This window comes from Lampris incognitus, chromosome 8 (genome assembly GCF_029633865.1).
Source record: "Lampris incognitus isolate fLamInc1 chromosome 8, fLamInc1.hap2, whole genome shotgun sequence".
Classification (NCBI taxonomy): domain Eukaryota; kingdom Metazoa; phylum Chordata; class Actinopteri; order Lampriformes; family Lampridae; genus Lampris; species Lampris incognitus.
Genome location: NC_079218.1, coordinates 44695801 through 44714544, shown reverse-complemented (window position 1 = coordinate 44714544; position 18744 = coordinate 44695801). Strand labels below are relative to the sequence as shown.

The 18744-nt window shown below is 45.3% G+C and overlaps 1 protein-coding gene across 1 annotated transcript; it reads left to right on the top strand.

The window, feature by feature from the left end:
* Positions 1–1901: 1901 nt before the first annotated feature.
* On the top strand, positions 1902–6023 carry hmgb1a (high mobility group box 1a). The gene is made up of 5 exons (XM_056284400.1): positions 1902–1982; positions 4343–4500; positions 4683–4828; positions 4962–5136; positions 5363–6023. The coding sequence occupies exons 2-5, from the start codon at positions 4354–4356 to the stop codon at positions 5516–5518; spliced, it is 624 nt and encodes a 207-aa protein (XP_056140375.1). The 5' UTR covers positions 1902–1982; positions 4343–4353; the 3' UTR covers positions 5519–6023.
* Positions 6024–18744: the final 12721 nt, after the last annotated feature.

Sequence of the window (18744 nt, the reverse complement as noted above, 5' to 3'; positions counted from 1 at the left end):
TACTGCAATCACACACACACACACACACACACACACACACACACACACACACACACACACACACACACACACACACACACACACACACACACCTTTGATAATAACGAGATACTTCATTGACTGGATTCTGTTTAGCTTGTCTCCCTTCAACAGAGAGTTCAGAGTGCACGCTCAGCTACAATGCTGAGCAGATCTCTGGGCTGGTAATGAGTTGACGTCTTGCTCAAAGGCACTTCAGCAGCACCAGGGTCTTGAACCATGTTCTTCACGTTAAACCTTTACCTCACTACTTAAAGGCATCACCCTGCTAAATTCTTATTTGCTCTAAAACACAAGTGCCTACAGGTCATTGAGAGAGTGTGAAGACAGTTCTTACTCATTAGTGACGGCGAGGTTCATAAATTGTGGAGAAAGAAAGCACGAGAGATGTTATGCACAATGTGTGTGATTTGCCATTATGGAAAATGAAACAATTACTCAAAATAAGACAAGAGGACGATACAACTTGCGTCATCCCACATAAAACCCACATATCTACAAACTTTCCAGTTTGTCCCATAGATTTGTCCCATGGATTTAAAGGCTCCGAGCGAATAGTGGGGCGTTGCTTCAAAAATGATTCATCTGTCATTAGACACGTAAATGAGTTGCAGTCCCAACTTTTCATTTCTTTGCATACAACCTTAGTGACGTTACAAGAGAGCATGGCCCCTGGTTTGGGCTTTAAAGCACATTATCATCAGCCTCCAATGTAATACGGCTCCTTCAGGAGGCGGCGCAGATTCAGCAGGAATGCGACACGCTGTTGTGAGTGGCCAACAGCTTCGGTTGCCAGATTATCTTCATTTAACTGTGAAACACTTCATCATGACACTGCCTCCATGTCTAACAATAGTGCGTCTCCACGCCAGTGCGTCCTCGTTGGGGACGAGCGCCCCACCACCACCGTGGCGACGACCTATAAAGGCGTAGCAGTCTATACCAAGGAAGAGAAAAATTGAGAACTGATAAGAAAAATATTTCAAATCAGCTCATTAAATGCAGCGATCTTGGCTGGATGACCGATGCGGCCGTTCACCTGTGGCTTTGGTAAAGTAGGTGATACTCATATAGCCGCCGAGTGGCAGGTATTCCCACCGAGGGACCCGACCTGTCGGAGAGGACGCCTCACTTTATTTCAGCATCAAACCCTTTCCGTGCTTGGCGTTGGACTGTGGGCGGAAAAAGTTTTTTTTTGGGGGGGGGTTCTGATCAAAAAACCCATCTCATACTAGCCTTGCGCTTCTTGATCAAAGTCAAACAATTAAAAAATCTCACATCTAATCAGCGACCATCTCGAACCGGGGACGGCGGCGGGGGAGGGGGGGAGGGTTCCGCAAGCGCCTTTCGTGTGCAGCGGGTTCTGCAGGTTCCTTCGTGCATTCGTCTGCGAAAGGCGAAACCTCGTTAAGACGAAGTAATCAAGGGGGTAATTCGTGAATAGAGATAGCTTCGATGCGGGCCAGAAGACAACAGCGCTGATTGGAGAGGTGTGTGTGTGTGTGGGGGGACTTCCCACGGACAAAGTCACAGCACATTTGACTGCCCTTCTTGCTCAAGTGTAGGAACCGGACGTTCTCTGCTCCGCGTACTGGTCTGCTGTACCACTGTGCTCGGTATAGCGTACTGTACTCGACACTATGACACACACACACACTACTCTACTGGCTTCGGCGTGCGCCGACACCAATATTTTTGTATCCACGCGCCTCTCAAAAGTTCGGTGACGTTTCACAAAAGACAGCCAATGGCACTTCGTCTTCTATTAGGACAATGGAAAGTCTCGGCCCAATCGAAAGAGCGCTAAGCCAGGCGCCGGCCAATGGGACGCGGGCCTCGCCGGGAGTAATGTTATAGAGTGGAGAACTGAAGACACTGCGTATCGCCCAGTGTTCCCTCACACAGCCATTGCAGGGCACAGAGAGCCAAGCAGAGATCTTTAGGTGAGTATCACACACATTGAACACTTCGAAGTGTCGGGTAAGGGTGAGAATGACGATAACATTCACGAACATCTCGAGTGGACGTCGGCTACCGTCGGACGTAGAGAGGCCTGTCGGTTTTCGAAAGAAATAATCGCGGAGAAACGTCAAAAAAAAAAAAAAGAAGGAAGAAGCGAGAGCGTTAGCTTAACGCTAGCCAGGTAACATTACGTTACTCCGGCTGCGCCGAGTGTGGACTAGCGAGGAGGAGGAGGAGGGGGGGGGAGAGAAAAAAGAGAAAAAAAATATTAACTCCAAGCGAATTCGACGATAAACGCACATTGCGTTAAAAAGGGATAATTTCGTATAATGCTACGGGTCGGTTTTTTTCGTGACGGGGGGGCTAACGGCCGGGCAGCGATTGGGGAAAATATTAAAAGAATGTCAGGCGGCCAGCCGGGCAGCGCTTCAACGCTGTTAGCGACAATGGTTAGAAGACCGCTCCGCGCCAGGCGTCGGGAACGCGGCGCGCAAGCGAGGCTCGAGCCGCCTGTCACGGGGAAGACCGGCGCGTGGGAATTTGGGGGGGGGGGGAGAAAAAAAAAGAAAGAAGAATGGCGAAACGGTAGAAATGCCAAGTTAGAAGAAAAAGCGTCCTAAAACGCGTTAAAGCTGCCCCCGGTTGTTTTGTTTCGAATGCGGCCGACGAGACGGGCGCGCACAAATCGCCCCGGAGTCTGCGCTTTACTGTAATGGCTGACTGTATGCGAGGCGGCGAGCGGAGGCGCAGTTCGGCTCAACTTTTTCCAAACCGGTTTTCGCCGCAAGCCGCCCCGCAACTGCGCGATTCGACGGCGGCGATGGAAAGCCCGAGCCCTCGCCGTTCGAGCGGCGTAATTGTAACGTTTTTTCGACCGCGTCCAAGCGCCTAAATCGCGGCTTGTTCCGAGGTGGTTGCCGCCGCGGTCGCTCTGCCCTCTATTGCGTGCAGTGGCAATGGCTGTGCGTTGACACAAAGAAGGAGCCATATTCTCCATGTTAGTGGATGAAGACAAGCGGCCATTCCGAGCTCATAGGAACCAACTCAGTACTCCCCACGCATAGACACACAGCACAGACCCAATGTATTACTATACGAGGCGGCCGGTGCAATAGGAATCTATCGGGGGGGAAATCTTTGTCAAGATCGCCGGCTTTCCGGACGTATTTGTCGAGCAAAAAAGCGAACCGAGGGGCGGAAGGAGACATTTTAGGGGGACTTTCTTTCATGAAGAAGGCTTTCTCACAAAATGGAAGAAGAAATATTGCCGTCGTTGCTGACCTCCTTTTTCCCCCCAACGAGAACCTATGCGCCATTACTACTCGGGTCGACACATTTACTTTGGGTTACAGCGGCGTTTAAATGTATTAGGGCGCATTTTTAGCGTTTTTTTTACACCCCCACCCCCACCACCCCCCGATTTTCACCCTATTCACGGATCATGCCGAGTCACTTTAGACGAAAGGAAATGCGAGCTTGATGGTAGAATTAAGTTTGATGACTTGAAATAACGGATTGAAGTGTTGTTGTTTTTTTTTAATAAAAAATTTTCATTACTTCCAACTTGTGTCGTTTTTCTTTGTGATGTTATGAACATTTTAATGGGATCCCGAAGGTCTGTTCTTACACTTTAGTTTTAGCGGCTTATATATATATATATATACATGCATATTTAAATCGAATAATCTGCATTCCGCCGTCGTGGTTCCACACGGGGCTGTGGTTTGTGCTCTGAACTTAAAAGTTTTATAGGATTTTTTTTTTCTTCAAGTTTCTTTGAGGAACATATAGAGCCGAGTGTTAGAGCAACGAGGGGGGGGGGTTATTGTAGATATTGTACAATGAACATCGTAATCATGATTTACATTTAATGTGTTATAGGGGCTAGAGCGATTACGGAACTCTTTGGTTAAGGCCACTGTTGACGTTAAGAAAGGCACGCGGAGACTGTGGAACGTTTTCGGCAACTTTTTTTCATCAACTTGTTATTTTGTAGCGGACTTGGGTATATCAGTGTTGGTGTTGTAGCCTGACCGCGGGGAGGGGAGGGAGGCTCACCCAACCAGTCTACACAGCATTGAGTGACTCAGGACAACTGCATGCCTGTCATCCGTATTATTCCTGGAACATCAAATAGACCATTTTAACCACCTTGACTTGTATTGTTTTTCTTTCTTTTTTCTCTCTTTTTAAAATTTCTTATCTATTCAACATAGAGATTATGAATGTAGTCTATATCAACGCCCCCCCCCCAAGTCGGTTAGACAGACTCATTAAGCTTGATAACAAAGCAATTATTATGAATACTGAACATGAGTTTGAATAATTTGTTTTGTTGTAGATTCTGTCAAGATGGGGAAAGATCCAACCAAGCCAAGGGGGAAAATGTCCTCCTATGCCTATTTTGTCCAGACCTGTCGGGAGGAGCATAAGAAAAAACATCCAGAAGCGTCCGTCAACTTTGCGGAGTTCTCCAAGAAGTGCTCAGAGCGGTGGAAGGTAGGAAGTGGTGGGGCAGCGAAGTTCTCCGAAGCATGGGTTTTCGCCTCCAGTATAATTTTGTCCGTCAAAGTTTGATTTTGTAAACTACTGTGTCATGTTATTGCACTGTTCTACAATGTCTGGTTACATTTTTTTCCATTCCACCATCCAAATTTTAATTTAGTTCCTCTGTTTTTCAGACCATGTCTGCCAAGGAGAAGGGCAAGTTTGAGGACCTTGCCAAGCAGGACAAGGCTAGATATGAGAGGGAAATGAGGAACTATGTTCCACCCAGGGGAGAGAAAAAGAAGCAGTTTAAGGACCCCAATGCCCCAAAGAGACCTCCGTGAGTTCTGTTTGTCAATATTTTAATTCTAATGGCAGGAGGCTGTATAACTGACAAAATTAATTCAATCATTGGCATCTGAGTTGTGTTGTGAGAATGTTTCACATGCAAACCTCGTTCACTCTCTCTCCAGATCTGCCTTCTTCATTTTCTGTGCTGAGTTTCGCCCCAAGGTCAAAGGTGAGAGCCCTGGCCTGTCCATTGGAGATGTTGCTAAAAGGCTGGGTGAGATGTGGAACGGCACCCCAGCAGAGGACAAGCAGCCCTATGAGAGCAAGGCTGCTAAACTGAAGGAGAAATACAAAAAGGTAGATAAGAAATATTGCCCTATCCTTTTTTTTTCTTGTTTGTACTTGTCATACTGATCTTAATCTCATAGAATATTGCAAGGGGCTATAGAGCACATGGAGGATAATAATTGTAGTTTCAATGCTTTGTCTTGTATGTTGTGATTTGTTAGCTAAATCTGTTATTGGAGATGTTACTAATCAACTTTTTCTTTGTTTTCTTTTTATAAACATCACTTTGTTGCAGGACATGGCAGCATACCGCTCCAAGGGCAAAGTGGGCGGCGGGCCACCTGCAAAAGCTCAGGCCAAAGCAGAGAAAAAAGAGGATGATGATGATGACGACGATGATGATGATGACGACGATGATGATGATGACGACGATGATGATGATGACGAGTAGATAAGTTGCATTTAGTGCTCATTTTCTTGTTTATAAAGCATTTAACCCCCTTGTACACACTTCACATACTGACACAAATTTAGTTGGTATTTGGAAAAATGTTCAAAAAAGGTTGTGTATATCGGTTGTTTTTATGCTGTACAGTTTTTTTTTCTTTTTCTTTTTTGTATAGTTAACACTACTAAAGTTATCGTGTCTGTATCTTCTGCCAGTCTTATTTTTCCAGTGGTAGTTCCCAGACCACTATCCCACCTGGTACACCGTAATAGGGGTGGGCGTACAGTATTTACCGTAGCTAGAAGTGCAGAGCACATAAAATCTTCTTGATAGATTTGAGTGTTTTTTTTTTCCTCCTTTCGTGTGTTTTTTTATGACATGTTATCAAATTGACGTATCAAAAGTTGTTTAACTGTTCTTTGAGTACCACTGTAACTGCAAAAATAAGAAAAAGCCTTGTTTATTGTTGAAACTTCAATTGCTTCTGATGTCAATAAACATTTTTTTTTTAATATGTGACGTCTCTTTATTTGCAGGGGCAAACGTCCTCTGTGTAGATAGTTTTCTTATTAAGCGTACCCTCTATCGACTGTGAGACCCGACTGAGCCTGGCCAGGATGACAAAAGTGCGACCAACCTATTTGTGGGTTGATGCTGATACAATATTTGACATTGAAGAGAATTCACAAATTGGTACCTCGTTACAGTTCAAATGAATATGACTGAGACAGAAATCTTGTGATGAAGTGCTCCATGCGTTTCATGCAAGTGACAATGGAAGTTTGCATGCCGTGGCTGTGGCTAGGACAATCCTGCTTGCTAAGAGTGGAAACGTCCACTCTTAATTCCTTAGAGGTTGATCTGGTACATCCACGCAAACCCATCACTAGCCACTCGCTGCGAGTGTAGTTGATTTGAAGTTGTGGCATTGTGAGAATTGAAATGCACGAGGAAAATATCAATGGTGAGGCCTCGAAATCCCTGTATGAAGGAGGTATGACTCATCATTACGGAGGCTGTGTGAGCACATGTCTGGGTGAGTTGGTATGCAAACAAGACACAGGGCGAGATCTCTTGCCCAAGTGGAGGGTTAGCTAAGTTGTGCTCTAGCATGACCGGCTTCTCCGAACAGCAACATGCATCACTGACTCTTCCTGTTTTATTTAGGTAGCCCACAGCTGCTTCTCTCTCTCTCTCTCTCTCTCTCGCTCTCATCCAGGATGAAAAAAGGGACCGTTTATATAAGAAGGATTATGTGCTTTGAAAAACCCAGTGACATAAGAATATGGCGTACAATGACTATATAGACAGTGTTGGAGATCACTTCAGCTCAGGCCTAAAAGAAACATACACAATGTGCTTCGGATTTGTATGGGAGCAGTTGATTTGGAAGGGGGTGACATCGGTCACCAGGCTTGCCATGCATGTAAACCCACATGAAAGGTGGTTGTAAGCGGCATAGACCGAACTGTTTGTGATCTGTGGTGTAAAATACAGAGGTGCATCCGCTGTCTGTTGCATGCCTGCCCTGTCTGTTATATTTACGTCTGCTTAGCCTCGGGACTACTGAACGAGTCTCGATATCAACTAGGCGAGAGGACATGCAGGCGCTTGGCGGCAGCTGACCTCTGAACTGCTATGATAAAAGCCAAGCCAGTCATTGGTGGTGTTACAATGCACTACTGTTCTTGATCATTTTCTGATAATCTTTACTGATCTCAGTCATTCGGCTGATTTGAATCAGGTGGAGAACTGTTTGTGTGGGTTGGTTGAACGTTTCTTTTTTTATCGTAACGGCATTTCTAAGAAATCTTTAGCCATTGTCACTGTCAGAAACATGCTCTAGAATGAAATTATTCTCTACAATAACCCCGACCTTGGGACTTTATCATGGTTGTGTCGTCTACTTCTACGGTTTGCCATTGCTGTCACTGTCTTCTGAAAATGTTTGGCTATGTAATGGGAGCTATAACCCAGTCAGTCTGGATTCATGGCAAACATGGAATGTGCCGTTTTCTAAGAGACAGCCACGAGAGGTTGGGTGTGAGGATAAATATTTTACACTCACTGATGAATATTCACATCCACTATTTTGTCAACATAGGCAGTGCTGCTGCAAACTGAGAAAAACAGTGTACTGGAGGAAACCGAGCTGAGCAATATTCTGATAGTTGTTAAAATTTGACCCACAGGGGTGCTATTCTCATTGGGCAAGGGGCCAGAGGGACAAGGGACAATAAGGGACAGGAGGACAACCCCGAAACAGTTGTTCTCTTTCATACTGAGACTATCTCCTAACCTTGCATATGGGATGTTTGACGTTAGTGTCTTGGTTCAGAGTTACAAAATAACCTTACCTTTTGGCGAGGGCCTCTCTCAGCTCTTGCTTACTCACTGTACAAGCTTGTATGGGACAGAAGCACGCGCGCGCGTGCACACACACACAGTAGGTTTCTCCACAACACTGCTGAGGAGTTTGCAAACCTGGCTAATCCCAGCCACCTGGCGTCCTCGACACACACTGCACACAAACACTGGTCTCAGACGGACATCTAGTGGCAGCGTTACTGCAACTGCATGAAATATTAACTATAGCTGGCCCTCGCAGAAAGACATCTTTCCCCATTCATGTTTTTTTTGACGAAAGTCCGTTAAGCTGCATTTAAAGGAATTTTTTTTTGCCCCCCAAACTGAGCAATTCAACTAGATCTACACTACCGTTCAAAAGTTTGGGATCACATTGAAATGTCCATATTTTTGAAGGAAAAGCACTGTACTTGTCAATGAAGATAACTTTAAACTAGTCTTAACTTTAAAGAAATACACTCTATACATTGCTAATGTGGTAAATGACTATTCTAGCTGCAAATGTCTGGTTTTTGGTGCAATATCTACATAGGTGTATAGAGGCCCATTTCAAGCAACTATCACTCCAGTGTTCTAATGGTACAATGTGTTTGCTCATTGGCTCAGAAGGCTAATTGATGATTAGAAAACCCTTGTGCAATCATGTTCACACATCTGAAAACAGTTTAGCTCGGTACAGAAGCTACAAAACTGACCTTCCTTTGAGCAGATTGAGTTTCTGGAGCATCACATTTGTGGGGTCAATTAAACGCTCAAAATGGCCAGAAAAAGAGAACTTTCATCTGAAACTCGACAGTCTATTCTTGTTCTTAGAAATGAAGGCTATTCCATGCGAGAAATTGCTAAGAAATTGAAGATTTCCTACACCGGTGTGTACTACTCCCTTCAGAGGACAGCACAAACAGGCTCTAACCAGAGTAGAAAAAGAAGTGGGAGGCTGCGTTGCACAACTGAGCAAGAAGATAAGTACATTAGAGTCTCTAGTTTGAGAAACAGACGCCTCACAGGTCCCCAACTGGCATCTTCATTAAATAGTACCCGCAAAACACCAGTGTCAACATCTACAGTGAAGAGGCGGCTGCGGGATTCTGGGCTTCAGGGCAGAGTGGCAAAGAAAAAGCCATATCTGAGACTGACCAATAAAAGAAAAAGATTAAGATGGGCAAAAGAACACAGACATTGGACAGAGGAAGACTGGAAAAAAGTGTTGTGGACGGATGAATCCAAGTTTGAGGTGTTTGGATCACAAAGAAGAACGTTTGTGAGACGCAGAACAAATGAAAAGATGCTGGAAGAATGCCTGACGCCATCTGTTAAGCATGGTGGAGGTAATGTGATGGTCTGGGGTTGCTTTGGTGCTGGTAAGGTGGGAGATTTGTACAGGGTAAAAGGGATTCTGAATAAGGAAGGCTATCACTCCATTTTGCAACGCCATGCCATACCCAGTGGACAGCACTTGATTGGAGCCAATTTCATCCTACAACAGGACAATGACCCTAAACACACCTCCAAATTGTGCAAGAACTATTTAGAGCAGAAGCAGGCAGCTGGTATTCTATCGGTAATGGAGTGGCCAGCGCAGTCACCAGATCTGAACCCCATTGAGCTGTTGTGGGAGCAGCTTGACCGTATGGTACGCAAGAAGTGCCCATCCAACCAATCCAACTTGTGGGAGCTGCTTCTGGAAGCGTGGGGTGCAATTTCTCCAGATTACCTCAACAAATTAACAGCTAGAATGCCAAAGGTCTGCAATGCTGTAATTGCTGCAAATGGAGGATTCTTTGACGAAAGCAAAGTTTGATGTAAAAAAAATCTTATTTCAAATACAAATCATTATTTCTAACCTTGTCAATGTCTTGACTCTATTTTCTATTCATTTCACAACATATGGTGGTGAATAAGTGTGACTTTTCATGGAAAACACAAAATTGTTTGGGTGATCCCAAACTTTTGAACGGTAGTGTACGTTATTTCATAGCGTATATTTTCACGGGTGTTAAAATATCAACAGGGCCGTCCCAAGCCTTTTCCGGGGCCCCAAGCAGAATATGACACAACGCCATCCCCACCCCACACCCCACACCCCGGTATCCCAGTACCATTTTGTTGCCGTAGGGCCACTTCCGCCTCGAGCTGACCCTGTATACATAGGGGTGCAACGATTAATCGACAAAAATCGATGACAAAATTAGTTGCCAACCAATTTAATTGTCGCCAATTCCTCGGTTACGTCATCGCGCATGTATATCACGCTGTTGGAACGGAACTAAACGTCGTTCCACCGGAGCTGGTGACGGAAGTAGCTAAGGGGTGACGCGTCTCGTTTCCTTTCCAACGCTCTGAGAGTTGCACATGCGCAAAAAGCGACCGGGAACGGAAGCGGAAGCGACAGGACAGGTAAACAAAACAGCAAAATGGCGGCGGCGAATGCGACGCCGTCGCGTCCTTAAACGTCTGAAGTCAGGGAGCATTTCACCGTCAATTTGGCGAAGAAAACGATTACCTGCAAGATTGATAAGGTGGACCTCGCTTATCGTGGGAGCGCCTCAGTAATGCAAGAACAGTGAAGAGGAGGCACGTTGGACATCTGGACGATGCGGACGCGCCTCGGTAAGACAGGTAGCTTGTTAGCTAAGCTAGCTATGTATAGACGGGAGTTGTTTTGGCTTTTAACATTAACATAAAGCCAAGGCAACTCCGTCTATACCTGCGTGCAGGATTCTAAGAGTTTAAAAGAGTAATGTTGTCCTTTTGCCTGACAAATGTCTTTTTTAATCAAATTTATGCAGTCCGACTCCGAATAAGAGTGAAGATACCACGGATATCTTTATTCAAAAGAAGCAGACGTGTACGCCGCAGCAAGCGACTGCCCTCACCGAGTCAATACTACACATGACGGTCAATGACATGAGGCCGCTCTCCATGGTTGATGGTGGAGGGTTTCAACAAATGATTCGCCAGTTCAACCCCGGATACACCCTGCCACCCAGAACCCATTTCACCCACTTGATGGAGCATATCAGACAACCTTTATGAAGGTAAGCGTTTAATAAACAAACACACACACACACAATAGCAATTATATATTTGATATAAGCAATTATATATGTAATATAACGACAGAATTTATGAAGAAATATTAAGATCGCTGATCAATAATTTTATTTATCTTTTGTATCAGTAGTAGCCTAATGAGCGGCAGAGTTTAATAAAAGATGTTTTTTTTTAGTTTTTTTTTTAGGATTTTCCCCCTTTCTCCCCCAGTTGTACCTGGCTACTTACCCCACTCTTCCGAGCCGTCCCAGTCGCTGCTCCACCCCCTCTCTGCCGATCCGGGGGAGGGCTGCAGACTACCACATGCCTCCTGCGATACACGTGGGGTCGCCAGCCGCTTCTTTTCACCTGACAGTGAGGAGTTTCTCCAGGGGGACGTAGCGCATGGGAGGATCACGCTATTCCCCCCAGTTCCCCCTCCCTCCCAAATAGGTGCCCCGACTGACCAGAGGAGGTGCTAGTACAGCAACCAGGACACATACCCACATCCGGCTTCCCACCCGCAGACACAGCCAGTTGTGTCTGTAGGGATGGCCGACCAAGCTGGAGGTAACACAGGGATTCGAACTGGTGATCCCCGTATTGGAAGGCAACGGAATAGACTGCTATGCCACCCAGATGCCCAAAAGACGTATTTATGAATGAAGTATTCATCTTTATTGTCTTTATTGTTAGTAAGCACATGCCTAAAACAACCTCAAGTTAAATTTAAAAGCTGATAGCTAAATAAGAGCTATTGTTTTGTGCGATTCATTATCTGACTAGTCGATTAATCGTTTCAATAATCGATGACTAGTCGACTATCAAAATAGTCGTTAGTTGCAGCACTACTTCTGATGACAGCAGGCTGTGTGGAAGTATTGCTCTCATTGGGAGGTAAGGTTAAACCGGGGATGAAAATTTATAAATTAGGTTAGACAGAAACTATAATAGGAGTGGAGACACTTAAAAAGATGGAGGGGGAGGGGGAGCAAAAGATCCCACAGTTCTTGGTCACATTCATTTCCTGCTTTTATTCATTTTGTTGTTCATGAAGAAAAATTTATCATCTCTAACAGTGCTTATGTAATGTATTGCCCATCATGAATGATGGGGCATCCGGGTAGCGTAGCCGTCTATTCCGTTGCCTACCAACATGGGGATCGCCGGTTCGAATCCCTGCGTTATCTCCAGCTTGGTTGGGTGACCCCACAGGCACAATTGGCCGTGTCTGCGGGTGGGAAGCCGGATGTGGGTATGTGTCCTGGTCGCTGCACTAGCGCCTCCTCCTCTGGTCGGTCGGGGCGCCTGTTCGGGGGGGAGGGGGAACTGGGGGTAATAGCGTGACCCTCCCACGCGCTACGTCCCCCTGGCAAAACTCCTCACTGTCAGGTGAAAAGAAGTGGCTGATGACTCCACATGTATCGCAGGAGGCATGTGGTAGTCTGCAGCCCTCCTCGGATCGGCAGAGGGGGAGGAGCAGAGACCGGGACGGCTCGGAAGAGTAGGTAATTGGCTGGGTACAATTGGGGAGAAAAGGGGGGGGGGGTTATTTTGTGTTCTTTTAGTGTTGTTATCAGTACCTAGATGAATATTTTGACCCCCGTGTTTAAGTAAAACAGTATTTTTTTAAATTAATTTTTATATCCTCCTTCTTTCTGCATGACTCCATATAACACTGCAAGTGATTCAGAGCAGTTTGAATTTATAGGGTTGTGTGATCCAAGGGACTGTATAGTACTCACCCTGCAAACAACTTGTGCCCAGGAATTAATGACATAATTAATCCTTTTTGACCACAAAAATTTAATTGAGAGGAGCTTATGACATTTACAATGTACATCGTGTGAAGGTTTGGCAGTTTAATGCAACCACTGAAACAGATGGAGAGAGTTTTATGATGTATGAACAGTTGGTGGAGGAAAAAATTGGTATGTCAAATTTTTGTTGCTCGTTTTTTGGCTACTGTGATTGTTTGTGCTCCTGTTTGTGTCAGTGTGTACAAAAAAAAAATCCCTGTAACTTTTGTATTTCGGAGAGTAAACAAGCAGTGATTTTCTCATTGATAAAATGTGAGTCGGCTTTGGAGGTCAAATAATAAAGCGTTTTATTCATTTAGATGTTTTTTTCTCCTTTAAATCTGTACGTTTCGGTGGAGGGAGTAGTTTTTATGATTCAGCTGTTCCTTCACAGCATTTCCTATAATAACAGTCTTTGTTATAATGTCGTGACCCCTCTGGCGGCTTGGTGCCGCAATTAGCTCAACACCCTCCATCCTCACACTGCTGTGTTCCATGGCCCTGTCTACACTGCAGTTAACACTTCATTTATTTCCATCATTTTTCATGGGTGATTCCTGAATTCAGGGGGAAAATCCTTCCATTTCTTCATCAGTGGCTTGTTTTCTGTCTTCACTGTTTCCCTTCTTCTCCCCAATTGTATCCAGCCAAATACCCGACTCTTCCAAGCCGTCCCGGTCGCTGCTGCACCCCCTCTGCCGATCCAGGGAGGGCTGCAGACTACCACATGCCTCCTCCGATACACGTGGAGTCGCCAGCTGCTTCTTTTCACCCGACAGTGAGGAGTTTAGCCAGGGGGATGTAGCGCATGGGAGGGTCACGCTATTCCCCCCCAGTTCCCCCTCCTCCCCCCCGAACAGGCGCCCCCGACCAACCAGAGGAGGCACTAGTGCGGCGACCAGAACACATATCCACATCCGGCTTCCCACTTACAGACAGGGCCAATTGTGTCTGTAGGGACGCCTGACCAAGCCGGAGGTAACACACGGATTCGAACCGGCAACCCCCATATTGATAGGCAATGGAATAGACCGCTAAACAACCCAGACGCCCAACTGCTTCCCTTTTCAACGAACCACAAAACGAATGTGTAGTAGCGACGTCGCTGCACATCCTGATGGGTCTGTGTCCCGTTGAATGAAAAGGTGGGGCACGTGTCATCCTCCCTCCTTCTTTCTGTTCATCTCCACAGTATATTATCAACAGTCTGTCCTTTCCCACACCCCTGTCTCCACCCCGTGACCTCACCAAATAATTCAGCCTTTTCTTACATCACAGCCCCGCCCCCAGATGGACAGTTTATCCAGTTATCCAGAGCTGTCTGTTCAAGCCACACCCTGTTTGGACCCTGGGGATTTTATTTACCAAATACACTGGTCTGGAGTAACATAGAGAAAGACCAGAATCAGAATCATGTTTATCGGCCGTGTAGATTTACACATACATGGAATTTGACTCCAGTTTCGTGGCTCTCTCAGTGTAGTTAACATAGAATAACAGTACAACACAACAATCTTCATATATATACACAAGACTTGACTATATACAGCTGGAACAAGCGGCAATAAAGTGCAGTGGTGCAGAGAATGTACCAGAGATGCTGAAGTAGATGTTAGTAGGTTACTTACATACATGCCTGAGGTAGATGGACATGACAGAGCGTAGCAGTATACGTACAGTGTACAGTACAGTATATATACAAAATGGTTGGATTTATTTGACAGTGTCAAGTGCTCATTTGAATGGCAGCCTGTGGAAAGAAACTTTCCAGATATAAGAAGTTTCGGTAATACTTTCTATGAAGCTTGCATCTATAACGCCCTATAAGCATCTATTGCATCTATAACGCCCACACTTTCTTATAATGTGTATTACAATGACTAACGGCTATGGCTGAAGACTGTGAAATAGCACTGAAGTCTCATTATGCATCTCTACAAAACTTCAGCAAAACAAGTTAGCTATGATGCATTATGACATTTGACAGATAAACAGGCTAATGATGACATATTTATAATGCATAAATCCATTTCAAATTGACATAATGTATCATAAAGGGGTTTATGAGGTGTTGTGAGGGCGTATACATTACATTACAGTCATTTAGCCAACGCTTTTATCCAAAGCAACTTACAATAAGGGCATTTAACTTATACATGGTTATAATGAATCTTACAATGACTTATAGCTACACTTATAGGGCATTATAGATGCTTATAGGGCTTTATAGATAAAATCTTGGGGAAAGTGTTAACCAAAACTTTTTATATCTGGTTGTTTTGGGGTACAGTGCTCTGTGGTGCCTTCCAGAGGGGATGAGTTGGAACAGGTTGTGACAAAGAGTATCTAGATGTACAGGCCAGCAGCATTCATGTAAGTCTACATCTTCTGCATGTCGGCCTTGTCACCTGCCCAGCGGTTTTGGTGGTGTTCAGGCCATCCATCCATCCATTATCCAAACCGTTCTTCCTGCTCAGGGTCTCAGGGATGCTGGAGACTATCTCAGCAGTCATTGGGCCGCAGGCGGGGAGACACCCTGGACAGGCTGCCAGACCATCACAGGGCTGACACACACATTCACACCTAGGGGCAATTTAGTACGGCCGAGTCACCTGACCTACATGTCTTTGAACTGTAGGAGGAAACCAGAGCACCCGGAGGAAACCCACACAGACACAGGGAGAACACGCAAACTCCACACAGAGGACGACCCGGGACAACCCCCGAAGTTGGACTACCTCGGGGCTCGAACCCAGCACCTTCTTGCTGTGAGGCGACCGCGCTAACCACTGCGCTACCGTGCCGCCCATGTTCAGACCATTGTGCTGTTATTCACTTTGTCATGAGCGGACCAAACCTCAGCAAGTTTTTAAATCTATTGATTCTTTTTTTTTCTTTCAGTGTTACATCACTCATCTTAAAATTGGCCTTACATGAAGAGAACAAACTCAGCTTCATGCTGTTCCACCACAAGGGGCCTGTGTGCATTGCCACAACTGTATAGGACCCAAACTGTGGGACGATGAACACTGATGAGTCCTTTGTGACAAGTAAGCTTTCAAAACACATGCAGCTGAATCCAACTTCTGGTACCAACCCTGCTAAGCACTGTAGCATGGATTTGCAGTGCTGTCCCATGCTGCGACTGGCATGTCTGTAAGGGCTGCTGTGCAGATTAGGAGGGTCCTGTTGTGAACCCAGATAGTCCACAACATTGTGGACATTTTCATGGGGAGGATCCCAGATTTAAAGCAGTGATGATGTGCTTAAATGGGAAGTAAATGAAGCGAATAGGTGAGATTGAAAAAAAAAATCACCCACAAAGCCAATAATGCAGTTGTACATATCTCATAAGCATCAGTCTGTGTAAGTGATAATCGTATTCATCAATTTTGGCAGCTTGTATCATTTTATTTAACATATTTCATCTACTGATGAAGATCAGATCGTTATTATTTTTCCATAATTGTATACTTTCAGGTTGTATTTCCATCCTTTTTCATCATCTCGTATCTCAGATCTTGAATTGCTGACAACGCCCTGCACAGCTGTTGGTAAACCTCTCCCTCTAATGCAGCAGGGTTGCAAAATTGTTCCTAATTCGCTTAAGATCCCATGTTGACCCTCCCCAGTTCCGAGGAACCTGGAAAACCATTGTTCATGTCCACGAAGAGAGAGTCTAGTCTGCATGGGCGCTTACATAGTTCCCCATGTATTGACAGTCCAGCCTTGGGTGTAGCGCCTACAGCTGCTTCACAGCATGTCTGGGGACCAGAATGACTGCAAGTAAACACTGTTCCTCATGAGGAGCCTTGGGGTGAGTTGGATGCCACAGTATGAGAATGGCATTGTTCTGCTACCGTTGCCCGTGGTGGGGGTGTGTTCATCAAAGTGAGCATATCAGGGCTGTGCAGAGGGCTGCTATAGTGGTGCTATTGACATGGTTTTTGTTTTTGAGAGGGAAAGAGAAACACCCGATGATTGTAATTCAGCAGTCCGTTTCTCCATAGAAATTTGTGTCTATTGCACATCTGTTGGCTGGTGCTCATAATACACCATGTGTTTGTGGACATTTGCTTTGTGCATGTATCATTTTTTTATTTTTTTATTTGTGTGTGTAGCTGTTTTTGCACAAATGTTCATGTGCACGTTTGTCTGTTTGTGTGTGTGTGTGTGTGTGTGTGTGTGTGTGTGTGTGTGTGTGTCCACAGAACCATTATTTCTGTCAAGTTTCCCAACATTGTTGTGAAAGCAGCACCAAACAGCTGTGATTAAGAAGCGTTGCTGTATATTTGTATGGGCTGTAGCCAAAACCATTATGATTTTTTTATTTGTGTTATTTGTTTGCGTGTTGTGTATTTGTTTGCCTGTGCCTTTTCCAACAAAAGGAAGGGGATAAAGGGTGAACAGCGGGCAGAAGACAGAACACGTTACCCAGCTAGCAACAGTGCACAAAGTCAGTGTACACTAGTATGATCACCAAACACAAACAGACACTCAATTAACAACAACACAGGCACGCCTGCATGCGAGTAAAAGGGATTTTTTTGTTGCAGCCTAGATTTTATCTCGCAGCAGTGCCTGGGTCTGTGTGGAGGCCTAGGTTTGTATGGGATGCAAGTGATGACACTGCTCATCCAGAGGAGGCTAATGCGCTGCCATAGGGGGTTTGGTGTTGCCCATGTGGATGCTTGGTTCCTCCAAGGGCGTTAGCTGCCTCAGAAGGTTACGAGCAATATTCAGATAAGTGCCTGTTTACACACTTATTATACTGCTGTGGCTGCTCTACACAATCAGAGGTGGATGAGGACGAAATAAAGGAGAGTGAATAGTGTGTGTGTGTGTGTGCGTGTGTGTGTGTCTGTGTGTCATGGGGGGGTTGCTTACGTCATCAACATCTATAATTAAACCAGCCTGTTCAGTCATTCTTTTCCCTGCCTCGGAATATCAACATGGTGTAACGTGATTGACCAATCAGGGGCTTCCTCTCAGGACCGGCCCGCCTCTCGACCAATCACGTGCAAGCTCGAGTCCCACCGGCCCAGCGTTTGATGGTCAATATTTCATAGCGTTTGAAGAGGTTCGTTGCTTTTCCTATGCCGGAAGTATTTGCGAGTAATTATGTCGTGATGAATTATTTCACAAGGCTTTTCTGGTTTCGTGCTGCTTTTCAGTTTTACGGGGGGGCCAGTCTTGTGGCTCTTTATCCAATAGGTGGCGATGTTGACAAAGACAATAGTAAACTGACTCCAGGGCTGGATAGCTATATATAGTCAGCCTTTATTTGAGTTGTTGAACTGACACAGTGCCACATGATGTGCAGTCATCATCTATTTGTCTGAACAATTCAGCAAAAAAAAAAAAGCATTAGAAATCCATTGCAGATTCAGGTTATTTATTGTCTGTAAGAAAGTCAAGGATTTGTTCATTTGTTTAGGTTTTTCCATCTAATTTTTGCTGTCGGTGATGTTTGTGTTTTTCCTCGTGGATTGTTGCTCATGTTGGAAGCAGCCTCTCCACAGGGGTACATTTGTGTGACAGGTTATGTGTGTGGGTGGCTGGCGGCTCCGGGCCAGAGAGCATCATCTCAATGGTAATTGTGATTACGGAGCATCTGACCGTTTTTCTCCCGACTCATCTTCCTCCTTCCTCCCTTACGAGCGTTCTGGGAATGCTGCTTGTCTTGCTGTTTGAGACTGTGTGTTTCCCGTACGAAGGCCTCTGTGTACAATGCCACGCTGGTCAAACCCTGAGTCATGCAGGGACAGGATGCTCGCCTATGATACGTGTGTTGTGTGGTTGCATGTTCGTGAGTTTTTAAGTGGGCTGAAAGTTTAGCGAGTATGAGTGGGAGGCTGCACAAATGGTGCCTTCTTGCGATATATTGTGTTTGTCATGTTCTTGTGGCTGTTTCTCATGACTCATGCAGCATGGCCATTTCTCTCTCTCTTTTCCTCACTCTGTGTACGTGCGTGTGTGAGAGAGAGAGCGAGGGAGAGGAGATAAGGACAGAGGCAGGTAGGAACAGAG